Genomic DNA, 15,542 nt, shown 5'->3' with positions numbered 1-15,542 from the left:
CGTATTGATTTTTAGATTTCAAGCCGTGAAGACTGAAACAAAGCTGTTTCATGTCAGCTGCCAGGTCTGCTGTTGAGTAGAAAGGCAACAATAAGGAACAGAAATGGCAGGAAGCCTGTACACATGGGTTTTTTTGTTGTTGTTTCCTTCTCTGTAGCTTTTATTTCCAGGAGCAGTTTGAAAGAATGATTTCCTGCCTTGCTTTTTTGTTTTCTTTCTCTGCTACTCAAACTCTCTGCTATCCAGGCTGTGGATTTCTAGGCCCTGACCGCAGTACTGTACACCTCCCACTTGCACTGGATACTAATGTCTTTGCTGCTGTTTAAAGTTGCCCCAGCTCTCCACAGAAATCTGTTTGTATGCCTTTCAAAGGTGGAAGAAACAAGTGTGTTCCTACAGTGTCATTTACATGTGCTTTGTGCTAGCCATATCACAGCCCTTTCCTACATAGCCCATGCCTTGTTACCTTGGAGATGGTTAAGAGCGAGCTAAAATAGTAAAGGCTAAAAAAGAGCCCAAATAAGGTAATAAGTCTCCAATGTCCTGGTTCTTTCAAAGGAATAACCGGACCAATAATGTCCAGATTGCTGTAATTAGGCCACAGACATTATGGCCAATTAGAAATAATATATCTGTAGTGAAGACTTAAGGCTTTCTTTAAAGCAGTCTTTTTGTTAAATGTTTGAAAGTAATGCATGATTGAAATGATCCCATTTTCCCTTGTGTCTTAGTGTGCAAAGAGAACAGGTACTCAGAAAAGTGACTGAAGAGTTTAAGTGACAGGATTAGAAAATGTTCATGTCTTCTGGGTAAAGCTCCTTTGGGCTAAAGTGAAGGGGGTTAAAAAAAAAAAAAAAATTGCAGTTTTCCCCCATGTTTCAGTGTTTGGGGATTTGGGGGTAGGAAGATGTTTAAATGTTAAGACAGATCTACTGTACAAAAGGTTAAGCAAGTGTTAGAGGGACTTAGTTAATAAATTACTCACTTTCAGGTGCACCAGTTGCCTTTCACTGCAGTTTTAAAGCTGCCTTAACCCACTATTATCCAGGGGACACATATATTCTTAACATCTAATTAGATGGCACATCCCCCTGCCTCTCCCCATGCTGACTAAACAGGTAGATGGGGTGAAAAGTGTCATGGAGGTATGAGCATTGGGTTGATAGCTGCTACCCTGATATGAAGCTGGCCAGACAAAAACTTGACTTCCACAGGAGCAGCGTGCTTATAGTGACTGTTGTTTGCTTAACGGATGTGCCTGTTGATTATGACTATTTCAAAGCTAGAGTAGAAAATAAGTCGCAATGTTACGGCACAAAGATGCAGGTAAGGATGGAGTCACCAGCTTGCTCTTTTGGATAACTGGTTTAGTCCTAGCTCCATTTCACTCAAAAAATGTTGCGATCTTTCCACATCCTTCAATCCAGGTGAGTGAGTGAAGAAAGATGATAAAAATACATTTTAGCTTGCGAGTAAAATGCATCTGTTTAACTAAAGCGTCCAGGTCATGCAGAAAGCAACAGTGAAAACTTTCTTAAAAGGTTAACTTGCTTTGCTGAGCTTTGACTTCCCTTTGTTTCCTTGATGAGTTAGCACGTCCTGATGTTACCTAGAAAATTGTACTCCGTAAGACTTTGTTGACAGGACTCGTGGGTTGAGAATGGTTCACAAGACAAAGTGTTTCAGTGCCTCCTCATGCTTGTTTTCTTGCTTGTATTGTCAAAGTGTTGGAGCTGGTCTTTCCTTCCTTGGAGCAAGGTCTCCCAGCACCCAGTCCTCAAAAATATTAACTGTAAATGCAAGAATCTGTATCTCTGCAGTGCCTGGATGGATGTAAAGGCTAGGAATGTCTACAAAGGCAGGCCAGGCTGAGTGTTTTCTCTCCCAGCGGAGTATTCAAACCTCTATGACATAGCTTAATCTGGAATGTTCTCCATCCCTCCTCTTGAATAGCTTCAAGTTTGCTTGAAACATAGTGAAATGCACAGCCAAAATTGGAATAAAAATGAGAATACAGCTTAGTCTCTAGATCCTAACTGAAAGGCAACAACATTTAAGGTAAGGTGTGTGGAGAGTAGGTGAATCACTTTGAGGCATATTAGGTGCAGGAACGGAACCAATTCTGATGGAAGGAGAAGCAAAGGGTGAAAAACTTGAGTGCTGTTGAGGGAGGAGTACCAAGAAAGCTGTGGCAAAAGTGAGCCAGAGTGGAGGCAGGAGGGGAGAGAAAGCAACAGGAGGTGCGGCCTGCCAAAAACTGGCTTGGTGAAACTGAGCTAGTAAACAGACGCTCATTTGGAGGTGATGTTTGTTGCAGCAGAGGAAGGAACACAGATCCTTCCTTCTGAAATGGGTGTCTGAACCAAAAGGCTAGAAAAGCATGCAATTACTACTTGGCCCACACAGCAATTCCAACAGGAAGGGTCAAATGAGAGTCTTGTTGCAGAATGCCTCGTACATCAGTGTACTGGCAGAATGATCAGATCAATCATCTGGAAGATTATAATAGAGGAGTGAAGTCCTAATTTCTATAACCTCCCACCGAGAACTTCAGCTACTGAGTTCTCTGTTTGCAATTGCGTCCTTTCCTTGCCCTCCATCTTTAAGAAGGTGTGGATTAAATACCTAATGCTCAGAGACAGATGGTGGCTGTGGCTTCAGTGCAAGGGGGCATTCCTCTGTATTTTTAAAATATCTAGCTCTGAGAACTGGAGTTTAAGCAACAGCTCTTGCTTCAGCATTTTCTGTTGGCTAGGTTAGGGAGTCAGCACACAGCATTTGAGGACTTGAGTTCAAATCTTGGAAAGTCCATTAAGCTCAGCTCCAAAATTTCTTGAACAAGTCTGGCCCAAACTTGGAAAAGCTGTAAAAGCAATTAGAGCTTGTGACAGCTGAACTTGCATCCTGCTTGCACCTTGATTTTCAAAAAGACAGCATTGAGAACTCTAATTGAAGTTACAGTTCTGCTAAATATTATTTTTTTTTTAACGTGTTTTATCTTAACTTCATGCTCCTTAGTGTTTTGGTGTTAGGTTCTTTCTGTAAACACAACAGGGAGCATTCAACATTCAAGCTGTAGTAGTTGAGGCCTGTAAAATGATGGTCATCTGTTTTCCCAGGATTTCTCATGCACAGAAACAGATGTAGCTGCAAGACATATGAAAGACCCTAAATCACTCTTTAAAAAAATGCCTACACTTTACACAGTGCTTGAATGGACTGTGGCTGGTAAAATTTTTTTATTCTGGAACTTGCTTTCCTTAATCTGAGGGAAAGTGAGAGGCCTGCTGTGAGAGCTGGGCTTGCTGTGTAAATATTTGAGGCAATATACTTGACACATCACCGTTTGTTTATGTGACGTGAAGGGGAGCTTGCCTACATTTCAAAGAATCCAAGCAGAAATCCAGTTGGTGGCTATTTCTGTGTGTTACAGATCCTGCCCTTCCTGGGAGATGGCGCCGGGACCCTCTCCCCTCGCGGTGCCCAGTACAGCGCATCTCCGTGCGCTGCGGCCGCCGGGCCCAGCCCGGAGCGCTGTGCCAGCCCGGAGCGCTGTGCCAGCCCGGCTGAGGGCAGGGGCGGCCGAGCCCCCGCACCGGGCCCGCTCCAGCCTCCTGCGGCGCCGCCTGCCCGGGCCTGCGGGGGAGAGTGCCTCGGTGGCCCGCGGGAGACACGGACCCCCGGGGAGGGCGGCAAGGCCTGAGGAGAGGAGCTGTGGGACTCCAGCCCCGCCGCCTCCTTCCCACCGGCTCTGCCGGACGCGGCGGGGTGTCCCGGCCCCTCCGGCGGCCCGGCCTGGAACGGCCGCTGCGGACGGGCACCGCCCGCTGCCCCCTTCCCCCTCCCCGCCGCCGCCCCCCGTAGCAGCGCGGTGGCGGCGGGTTCTGCAGCGCGTCCCGGGCGGCCGCTGCGCTCCGCCCTTCCCCCTGGAAGCGCCGCCCGGGCCGGGGCCGCGGAGGCTGAGGGGCGGCTGGGGCCGTGCGGGCGGCGGGCACCCCCCGTGACTCGCCCCGCAGGCGTGGGCACCCCGCGAGCCGCCGTGGGCGCCCCGGGCCGTGGCGGGGGGCGAGGGCCCTGCAGTTGGGGGGGGAGGGGAATACCCGCCGGCGGCCCCAAGTGCTGCCTGCCTCGGGGCGCGCAGGGCCGAGGTGCGGGAGGTGCCCGGCTGGAGCCTGCGCCGCCACAGGGCCCGAAACCGAAACGAGAAGGAAAAAAGGCTACGGAGCGCAGGAAAGAACGATTGCGGGAGAGCCGACCCGACGCGGGCCATCGGGGACTGGAGGAGAAGCAGCAGCAGCCTGTGGAGACGCTGCTGGGGTGGCAGACGGTAGTCATTTGCAGCGGGGTGTACGCAGAAGGAATCAATTTTTTTTCTTCCTCTTTCAAAATACATCTAAACCTTACCCATTATTAAGGCAAGCCATTTTCACGAAATGAATGGACATCAAGAGATACAGCTTTATGCTGTGCATGGCAATAGACAAGTGGCTTGTTAAAAAAAACACCCAAACAACTCTTGTGCAATATAATGCAAAGTATTTCCTACAAATCCCACCTCTTACCCCTCCTTACATAACTGGCATAGCTGGCAGGATCCTGGCAAATTAGGTCAAGCTGTACCCAGATGAGGATTATAAAAGGAATAGTTTAGAAAGAGCTGAAGACGCTGACAGGGCTGTAATGGAAACAGTGTTGGGTTACCCTGAAGAGCAGGGAGAGCCGTCGCCAGGAGCACCTACCCAGTCCCCACCAGCAAGGCTCAGAGCCAGTTAAGCAAACACACCACTGATAAACAACCTGCAGGTTTTCACAGCTGGGAGGGAGCTCTAGAGCCGATGTTCTCTGCTGGCAGGCAATGAAACAGACAAAGTAAGCATTGCAATGGTTGTGTGTGTTTTTTGGGTTTTTTTGGTTGGTTTTTTTTTTTTTTTTTTTGAATGAGCTGTACTGGTGAATTAAAGCCAAGCATCATAAACCAAAGAGACACTCTTTAAGCTTTGAAAACTATTGGTATAGGACAAGCAGCAGCTTAAAGGTACTAACATGAATAGCAGGTAATCGCAGACCTGAAGGAGAACCAACCAGCACAGCCCTGCTCTAAAACAGAAAGTAGGATTTCTCTGAAAAGGGGAATAAGCAGCAACAGCAACATAGCGTTGAGATAATCCAAAACAAAGAGGAAGCCAGGAAAGTCCTGTTCTTAGAAAGTATGAAAAAGTCTGCTTTCACAATTAGGATTGCCTTATCTTTTCAGTCTTTAAATGACACTGCAGCGAGTATTTGTCACTGGGCTGTGAGGAGTCACAAAATCCACCACTCAACTGCATTAAACCAGCACGTATTCAGACCAGTAACACTGTAACACAAAAAACTGAATTTACATATTCCTTCAAAGCAACAGATGAAACTAATAAATGCTTGTGGAATTTTGTGAACTCAGATTTCCAAAAGAAACAAAAAACCCACAATAAATACCAGCTACTTAGTGGTAACTAATAAAGGTAAATATTTTTCTACTTTCGCAGAGACTTCTTCAAAAAAATCATCCTGTTTGGTAGACGATAACATGGTAGAATGACAGATTTTTCTCAAAATTTGAGGGCAATAGCTTGATAAATAGTGTGAGCTAATTATAAAATGTGTTTTTCCTAAGCCCTGGAATTACAGTGAGCCAGTCTCTGGCAACATCCCCCTTGGTTCCACTGCTTTATTTAATGTTCCTTACCTCTCCAGAGGTAGCCTTTGTCCTGCACATGGCAGCAAATAATAAAATCCCAAGGATTTTATTCATTATTATTAATTATTCGTTATATTAATTAATTTATTAATTATTTATTATTATTTCCTTCTCCCAAGGAGAAGGAAAAACAACCAAGATTTTAGCGCAGTGTCTGCAGAACAGAAGGACACAGGGAAGTAAACAGCTCCACATACTTCTGTTAACACATTCATCTTTTGTTTCAGCTTGTAAATCTGTCTTCTAGCTCATCTGCCAGATTTGTTTCAAGCGATCAAACCAAACGTGCTCTTTTCTTAAAAAGAAAACAACAGCATTTCTTGGACTTACTGCTGTAAAAGAATTCCAGTAACTGCTGCCCAAAAAACCCATTTGGCTGCCTCAGCTATCCAAGAATATTTTTAATGGGGAAAAGATGAACATTTAATAAGAAATCTTTTTTTTTTTTTTTTCAATATGAAATTCCATCTGGTTGACAAACCTAGCTGGAGCGAGAAGGTGCTCCCAAGAGTGGATAGTCAGATCGAGACACAGGAGTTGACAATCCCAAGATCCAGATTCTTCTCTCCAGCACCCCCTCAAAGCTATCCTGGGTCATTTTGGTAGCCATTACCATGTGCCTCCCTACATGTAAAATGAGAATACGTATCCATTTTAAAAATGTCTGCCTGGTTTATTCCAATAACTGCACCTTTAAAAAAAAAATTAGATTCAATTGGAACCTGTGCAAAATACAGCAAACAGCGAAGAAGTGATTTTATCACCTTTTCTCTTTCACTGCTGTCCTTCAGGGTCTTCGTTGCTCCTCATGAAGGCCAGATACATTACACTTCACGAAAAACACTTTTACTTGTCCTTGTTATGCTTTCCTTTCACTGATAATTACTACTGTAAACGTGTTTAATCTCTGTTGAAATAATGGCTTGTTCTTCCTGTTCTGACACCTTTGCTTTGCTTCTCCTGCCTGATCAGTTCAAACTGATTAAGCGAGAGAAGGCTTCTCAGACACAAGCCATCTGACAGAGGACCCAGAAACAAGTGGAGATTTAACTGGGTATTGCTAAAATAACACATTAGAGAGAAAATAAAAACTCATTAGTATATACAGAGCAGGTATACTTTATGGAAAGAAAGTAAAACTAGAACAAGTAGGGAAATGAACCTTGTCTTACCTTACGTCCTTGCATGCAAATGTTTCACCTTTTTTCCAGCTTCCAGATAGATACGTGCTAACACAAAAATACTAAGTCTGCCAGAAATCTGACAGTTCTTTGTATCCACTGCAGGAGGTGGGGGGAGAATCTTAAATTCTCTTACAGCCCTGTTCTTTTTAACAGTGTTTGATTCTGTAACTGTAATTGTATTTTTTTAACCTCCTAACTAAGCTTGAAATAACATCTATCGTTTTTAGAAAAACTGTGAAGGTTTAGAAGGCAGGAGAACACCACAAAGACTGCCAAGAGGGTGCTTTATTTTTTCTTGCTTTTGCAAACAAGATACCTAATCTCCAATTTAAAAAAAATCCCAATTCAGTATAATTACTGCATCCTCAACAGCATAAATTTTCATTCAAGGCACTGGATGACACTTTGGAATTTATGTCAACAAAGCAAAAATAAGGGCATTATTGGGAAATGAAAGACCTTACTAGGGTTTCTTGTTGATTTCACCTTTAGTACAGGGTAGTCCCACATTGAATAGTTAATCTCCTTTTCCCCATAGTATTTTTTAAACGTCGTAAGAAATTACTTTAAACATCTACTGAAAAATCAAGCTAACTGATACGCTTCCTGCCAGAAAGATAAAACGAGGAAAACAGTAACATGCCCAGAGGCTGGGCAGCAAGTTCACATTTCCTGGCAGGTTTAGTGTTTGGCCAGAATAGTCATGTTGTTACTGGGGGTGTGTGGTGTGGGTGTCTCTCTGGTGAGTACTAGCGCAGGGTAAGCACGTGGAAAGATGAAGTAAGGAAGCAAGTTCGCTGTGTCAAGGAGCAACCATCTGTTAGAACGGGTTTCCGTGTTTCACAGAACCCTACCTTCAGTCTTAGACGCAGCATTTTAAATATTCCTAAGAGGTAAGGAGCAACAGTCAGTGCACACACAGTGAACATCTGAGCCCAAGTACAGACAGTCAAGAGCTCACCCATCACCTGTGCATGCTGAGTGTGTGTATGTGCCTGTAAGATCTCACACAGTTCGTAGACAGAGGTAGATATCTGCATAAGATAGAATTAATTCTATTATTTCACTGAATTAAAAATTTACTTCTGCAAATATTAAACATGGAAGGTAATGTGAGAAAATGTGACCCATGTTATTTCCTTTTAAATGAGTATTGCTTTTTATTCATAGCTATTAGAAGATTTAACAGTAAAAGTTGGCTCTGAAAAAAAGTCTTTACAACAATTTATGGAGATTAATCCTATTTGGGTAAGTCCAGACATTTACAAGAACAATCACTTAAATAAAAATAGAATATAAAGCCTATGTTTAAAACATGGCCTTTATTAATGCTTTCTAGTGAGCTCCGTATTTATCTTACATTGAAATAGTTCTGCTTTGCTTAAGAAAAGACAGAAAAAGTGCATTTACAAGAGTACTTTTTAATTTTCTGCGAAAATGGAAGGAATTGGAATCACAAGTTGACAAATGTTGTAAAATGAAATTTCAAGAAACATCAATTTTAGTAATGCTACGCCATCACTAGTGTTTCATTCTTTCTGCCGTGTGAACCAGAATATCCTGATATACAGTCTAGAGCATCTATGTTATTACTCTACAGCATAATAAACACAGAAAAAGGGGTTAAGAACCCCTTTCAATGTACAAACATGAATAAAAAAATTGATAAAAAAATCACTTTTATACATAATGTATATGCAAACTGTTTTAAATACATAGTTTTGGAAGAGTTATTTACAAACTGTATCTGTCTGTGGGACAATCCACAGAGAAAGCATACACAGTTGCTTTACTTTATTGTTGCATCTCAACTTTGGGAGATATAAATTCATTCGGCAGTACAGCAAGCATAAGAACTTGTGACAAAGTATCTTAAGGGCAACCCAATAAATTTTGTTCCTCAAAACAATGTAAGTACTAGGACTGCCAAAGTTTCCAAAGAAAGTTCTGGTTTAATCCAGATGCCCGCTTACAGATCTATGTTGTGGAGGATACGTAGACAGACCCCTCTGAAATACAGGCATGGCTACTGGATAAAACCTCCTTAAGAGCCATAACTGATAAGTATGTTTTATCGAAAGAGCGAACTAACCTAGATTTTTTTTTTCCAATTTTATTAATATTTTAAAAAATACATAAAAATACAACATCCAATGTCTGAATAAATATATTTAACAAGTTGCAAGATACCTTATTTTACACAAAAATTTCAGCTTTAGAAATCTTGTTAAATAACTTCACTGTTGTTATATATTTCATTTTTCGTCTTTTTGTAACAAAATAAAAACTCTGAAATTACATAGAAAAAAGACAAAATATTTTTGTCAAGGGATAAGATAGTCCACTGAAAACCTATTCACAATTCCACTGTAAACATTAATAAACATTAAAATATTTGCATAACTGTGTGCTCAAAAATCCTATAAAAAGTGGAAGACTTATTACAACTGTAGTTTTCAGTCAACTACACTTCCTTTCACAATTTATTTTGTCCCATTTACACCTTTAAAACTGGGCACACTGCTGAGAACACATACTTTGGCAGTTCCATATAGCAAGTGCTTCCACAAAGAGGAACTACTCACCAAGAGTTAACGTACAGCTCGGTGAAAGTGCAGCAGTTACTTAATTCTTTTGGATAATACTCTGATGTCTGCTTGGTGCACTTGCTTTTCTAAGATCTCCCTAGAGCACCTGAATGCTTCACTGGACATAACTTCAAATTTGATAAGTGCCCTTTCTCTGAATTAATAAAAAAAAAACCAAAACAAAACCAAACACAATGACAAGCATGTCACATTGTGCCTACAAACCTTCAGTTACCAATGAGCTTAATTTCTCTGACCAGTAAATTAAACAAAAGAAGAGGGTAGGAGGGGAGAACAGGTACAGTCCAGCAGTGGAAGTGTGTACAGAATATACTTGGCAATGTCAAACCAGTTGAGTGCTTTCTGTGGTTGAATTTCAGGTTCTATGTCCATGGCAGCAGGTTGCTGGCAAGGCAGAGAAATGTGTATCACCTGCATTCTACAGCAAGCACATTCTGTGGAGGAGATGATGATGATGGACTCATTCCAGTGTCCGATGAAGCAGATGACATGGATGCCCCTGTATGTGACACTGAACATACAGAACAACAGATCAGCATCAGCTTGTCAAAGCACATGTCAGAATGAAGGTTTCTTTGGTTATTAGGTTGTTTAAAAGGCCTCAAAGAAGCAGCATGGTCACAGAAAACTGATACGGATTTTTGTCAACTGCCTTCACTGCTATATTCACATAAACTGGGTAAGTAGCCATACCCTCTCTGCGTCACAGACCAACTGAAAAGATGAATCAGATGAGTCATTACGCTGACTGAAAACTCAGACCGCACTTGCACTGGGAAGTCCAAGTTTCTAATAAACTATTATAAAATAGTCAGTGAATGTTTTTCTTAGGTTAAAGTTCTGAAAAGCCACAAATACTCTTTCTAAATATGTATACAGACAAATAGATGATAACACACTTTTTTCAAAAACGCTGTCAATTAAACTCCAGTTGCTTTGAGTTACTTATTTTCAAGACGACTTTTCATGGGCAGCATAAAGCAAATCTGAAAGTTACCTTCTCTGTCTTTCTTTTTTAATCGTTTTCTTCTCCTGTCTATGGTTGCTACTTCTGACTTCAAGGACATGTAGTATTTTCGTATTTCCTGTAGTTTTTCTTGTAAGAAGGAGATCCTTTCAGTACTGCTCATGTTGTCTAGTTCATCTTAAAAGTGGGAAGAAAAGAAAAAAATTAGCTTCAGCAAGGTGATTGTAAATAAACGAATGCAATCCTTAAGAGTATACAAGATGCAGCATGAAAGGTAACACACTTCCGTAAATACCATATAATAAGGCCTACACGTAATTTAGAAACCCAGTATTTGCACATTTTTCTTCCAAAACCAACTGTCTCATAAGTTCCCTCTAACCAAGTCACTCAGAGAATTCTTACTGAGCTGAAAACTCCATTTGTATACTCTAGGCGAAGCATTCTGGTGGTGGTGTTTCTCTCTGTGTTTATCCTTCTCTCCATCTTTGATGTGAGGTGAAATCACTCTTGCAGGTGATCGAGAAATCTTCTGTGGTTTGGATGCATTTAGGTGTTTTACAGGAGTACATTTACTTGAACTGTCCAGGACAGGAAGATCTTCACTGTCACTACTTTGTCCTGCAGCAAGAGAAATGTGTTTAGACTTAAAAAAAACGTTGCTATTTTAAGAACTGTAGTTATAGTCAGGAAAATTGAGCATGAAAAAAAATGCTCCTTCTTGCCCAGAAGATTCCAGAATGCACACAAAGCAAACCCTGAACAGATTCAGACACAACATGCACTGAACTCTCAAGTGTACTGATCGTTAATGCACAAGTCAAGGGCTGACTAGGCCTTTAGTTAAAAAGTGATTGTGAGATACTTTTTTTCCAGAAGAAAAAGAGCAGCTTATTAAAATAAGAATATTAGAGCACCGATAAACTATCTCAAGTCACGTATTTTGGCGTTCTAATATAAAGCAGACACTAGAATCCCTTTTCTAAAATTAAAACTGTATTAATATAGGTAGGTAGCACATGATTGTATATATTTACTGCACTCCTTTACACATCTAAAGGAACAGTTATGAAGCATGACTAAAAAGCATAAAAGCTTTAACACGGAACAGAAGGTTTTAAGCTGATATATGCAAATATTTTAGATTCTCACAATAATTTCCAAGTTTTTACACGGCTTTTGCTGAAAAGTTATTCTTTATCATCGAGCAATTTTTTCTGCACTTCATAAATGTACTTTTTCCCCATGAGAAACACCTATTGTAAGATTTTAAAGGAGATGTTTCTACCAAGAACAAGCTCCCTCTCCCAAATTCATAACCAACCCAATATAAAAAAAAAATCAGCATAATGGTAAATATTTAGTAACTGTTAATATACACAGTTACTAAAAGTTTTTCCTAACCAAGGTATTAACAATAGCCAAGCAATTTCCCAGTAACACTGCTACTACAGAGCTGGTAAGTTCTCTCCAGTTAACAGCCAATAATCCTGAATAATAGTAATAATAATGAAAACCGCTGACAAGGAAGTCCCATCCAACAGAAATAATGGGCAACAGTGAGAACAGCAGGCCCTTGTATGTGTGTATAGGACAGCATAACCTTCCCCGCTCCCCCTCCAGGAATCTACCTGTTCCATTCTTCTCATTTTTGGCTGCAGCACTTGTTCGCTTTGGAGTACGCTTTTGTTTTTTTGCCAGTGTTCCACTACTGCTGTCACTGGGTCTTTTTTGACCTAAATGAAAAGACAGGCAGACAAGACACCTCAAATATTGCTGCTACTCACAAGTTCTTTTTATAAGAAACACAGAAATTTAATACCAGAAGACAAAACAAACCAGCAATTTTTAGCCAAGTGACACCAGACTTAAGACAACTTCAGAAATCATTACAGCGGAGAATGACTTCTCGCAGGTGATGCTCACCTTTCTCTCCAGTCTCTCTCTCCTGCACAGCTATACTACAATTACTTGACGTAGTACTGGCTTCAAATCCATTAGCAGACTCAGTTTCACAGAGACCTTCTTGAGACTCTTCTGCCACACTGTCGACTTCAATAGTCATGTCACTTTCACTCTTGATACTGCGTGATTCATCCTGGCTAAGAGCAAGAGGCGAGGCCACCGAGAAGCTTGACTGGACAGCGGGGGGTAAGGCAGATGGATTTGAATTTGAAGCATTAGGGTCTGGCTTTTCTGATACTGTGTCTTCACTACTGCTCTTCTCCTTTTCATCCAAGTCATCCAAGTCTACTTCATGGCACAGCAAAGTTTCAGGACCAATCTGAGGCATTGCATCATCCTCATCTTTTAAGGGAACATTCTCATTTTCTTCAGATGGACATTCAAAGTTCTCATTCCTTGGCTCTTGACCATGCTGAACCGATTCTGCCACCAGCGATGGCATTTCCTCATTTTCAGTTCTGAGGGACTCTTCAGCATTCAGCCCTCTACATTCTTCTGCTCCAGTACATTCATTGGTCCTCTCTTCAGATACAATATTTGGCACTTCCATCTCACTCTCTCGTCGATTTCTCTTCTCAGGCGATGCCTGTTCCAAAGTTTTCCTTTTCAAAAGCTTCTTATCTTTTGTAGAAGGTTCTGTTTCACTTTCAGTTGTGTTGGAAATTTCTTTACAGTCCAAGGAAGACATGTCTAATCTTCCAGGTTCTGCAAGAGATTCATTTGCCACCTCTTCTTGGCTTCCTGGCAAAATCTTTGCGTTCTCTAGAGAGGGATCTTTTGTCTTGCTCCTTCTCCCTTTTCCTTTAGGTGATTTTTCAGCCTCCCTTTTGACTTCTTCTATTTGTTCCGTTTTATTTCCAAAAATCTGAACAATTTGTTCACTTTCTTCAACTTCAAGTTTGAGTGTTTCTAGTGGCTGTACTTGAGTCCTGTCATTTTCTTTCAGTGCACGAGGAATCTTTGGGCTTTCTTCATCTAGCTTCTCATCATGTAGTTTTTCACTTTTTTCCAGTTCTGAAGTTTCTGGAGAAAATTCTTCATTCAAATTCTTTTCAGATGACTCATCTGCTTCACTGTCAGATGAGCCAGAATCTGCAAAATATTTGAAAAAAAGGAAACAGCATCCTAAATCATCAATTACAGCAAAATTTCTTTTTTCAATCACACAGAGAGTTTATTTTCAGTAATCTATGGTATTGACGTCAGTTTACAATGAACAATTTTAAACTTAAACACTGTGTTACTTACCACACTATCACAGTTCTTATTTTTAATCAAAATTTCTATGAAATTACAATAGTAGTAGTACTGTCAGAGTTCAAGGAGCATCTGGATGATGCTTGTAAGTAGTCCTGCAAGGAACAGGGAGTTGGACTTGATGATCCTTATGGGTCCCTTCCAACTTGAGATATTCTATGATTCTACTACTACTATTGCCCAAATAAGGCAATATAAACAAATTACAGTTTATAGTAGCAAAAATAGTTTTACAGATTCCCATGATCTGATATTTACCTGTGGACTTTACCTCCCCTACCTGACACAACAAAACCAAAAAACAACACTCCTGCCCTCCATGCATCCACAAACAGAACACCCCCCACCCTAACCAACAACTCCAAACAAAAAAACCCTAAACCCCAAAACTCCAAACCCTTCCACACCACAGTATGGGTATTTCATTGCTAAACTACTGTATGAATCATGGACCACATACAGAGCAAATATTATTCCATTACCAGAAGGCTATTCAGGGATCTGTACTAAAATCAGACAGTGATTTCACTTCAGTTCTTGTTCACAGAGGCTCAGAAATACCAAAAATACTGCTGTCGTTTGTATGTAATTAACAACTCTGCTGTATGATGTAGTACTGGGGTTGAGAATTTAATTACCACAATAAAGACTGTCATTATAGCACTAGATTTGGTGTGTTCAAGATTAGGACTGAAAGGCTCTGGCTGAAGAGTATGGAATGACTTGCAGAGTCATTTCCATGCCATGGCTCTTCTGCGAGCAAAATGTGCTCCCCAGCACTGTCAGCTCAACTACTTCCTCAATAAAATTCACAGCAAGTGGAAAAGAACCTAAACCACAAAAAAAAGGGTAAAAAAATAAAAATCAAACCTCTTTTCCATAAAGGTACTGAATAAACCTCAAAAGCATACACAGGACTGAGATCACTCACCATTTGATCCTCTATCAGAATCAAACATTTCTGAGCTACGTGTCATCTGCCTGCAAGGTGTTGCTAAAATCAAGATCGAAAGGACTGATTTTTATACAGTGAAAATTGCATCAAAAATTTGTTTTGTTATATAGCTTGTACACTGACTAGTTAAGTAGGACTCTAAAGCTGCTGACAGCACTGTGCTCGCTGAAGTTGTCCTATTAATGCACCGCATTAACGTCACTGCATACATGCACTTCCATGCCAGAACACGAGTGCACCAGATGTACCTTCTGTTCCATTTGGTAATGGTGAGGAATCTGACAAGTTGTTCCGTGCACTTCTGGGTCCTGATTTACCTTCACTATTAGGCGTTTTGGCTAAACTGCAAGATGTGTTTGATGGAAGAGTAGATTTCAGAGGGGGTCGCCCACGCTTTGATTTTTGTTTCTCCTCATCCTTCTTCTCATCCTTTTCACCATCTTCTTTATTCTGAGGGGAAACCAATGAATTTTTAGTAACATGTTTCACTGCTGATCATCAAACCTTCTCTCTTTTTGCTCTGCACTTCTACTAGAAAACTGGACTGGACTGAGCAACCTTTTTTATTTTTCTTAAAATAACTAAGAGTGATAGTCATTAAGTATAGTACTACAATTGAAATAACCATTACTTTTGTTTTTTTCTTCTGTTTCCTCTTTGGTCCTCCTTTTTCCACAGGCCAGATGATACGATCAGCTTTCACCCATTCATCGTATCTAAAAGTGAACAAAATAGTTATCACTACGGATAAAAAACTTGTTTGCAATATGAGGATTAAAAGACTTGAGTCACGGAACATGTTTATTCAGGAAAGGTAGGAAAGTAGAGCATGTATTTAAAAACACATGCAGTATCTGGCATTAGAAAG

The 15,542-nt window shown here is 40.9% G+C and overlaps 1 protein-coding gene across 1 annotated transcript in view; it reads right to left on the bottom strand.

Moving 5' to 3' along the window:
- Nucleotides 1-8,322: 8,322 nt before the first annotated feature.
- Nucleotides 8,323-15,542, bottom strand: part of ARID4A (AT-rich interaction domain 4A) — a 50,550-nt gene continuing 43,330 nt past the window's right edge. The window contains exons 19-25 of the mRNA XM_055790246.1: nucleotides 15,306-15,390; nucleotides 14,923-15,124; nucleotides 12,424-13,554; nucleotides 12,129-12,233; nucleotides 10,903-11,118; nucleotides 10,528-10,674; nucleotides 8,323-10,041 (exon numbers count right to left, since the gene is read on the bottom strand). Coding sequence (XP_055646221.1) covers nucleotides 9,938-10,041; nucleotides 10,528-10,674; nucleotides 10,903-11,118; nucleotides 12,129-12,233; nucleotides 12,424-13,554; nucleotides 14,923-15,124; nucleotides 15,306-15,390 — 1,990 coding nt within the window. The 3' untranslated portion in view covers nucleotides 8,323-9,937. The remainder of the gene's footprint in view (nucleotides 10,042-10,527; nucleotides 10,675-10,902; nucleotides 11,119-12,128; nucleotides 12,234-12,423; nucleotides 13,555-14,922; nucleotides 15,125-15,305; nucleotides 15,391-15,542) is intronic.

This window comes from Falco peregrinus, chromosome 1 (assembly GCF_023634155.1).
Source record: "Falco peregrinus isolate bFalPer1 chromosome 1, bFalPer1.pri, whole genome shotgun sequence".
NCBI classification, from domain to species: Eukaryota; Metazoa; Chordata; class Aves; order Falconiformes; family Falconidae; genus Falco; species Falco peregrinus.
Note: the sequence above shows the minus strand (reverse complement) of the source record. Positions and strands in the feature narration are given on the sequence as shown.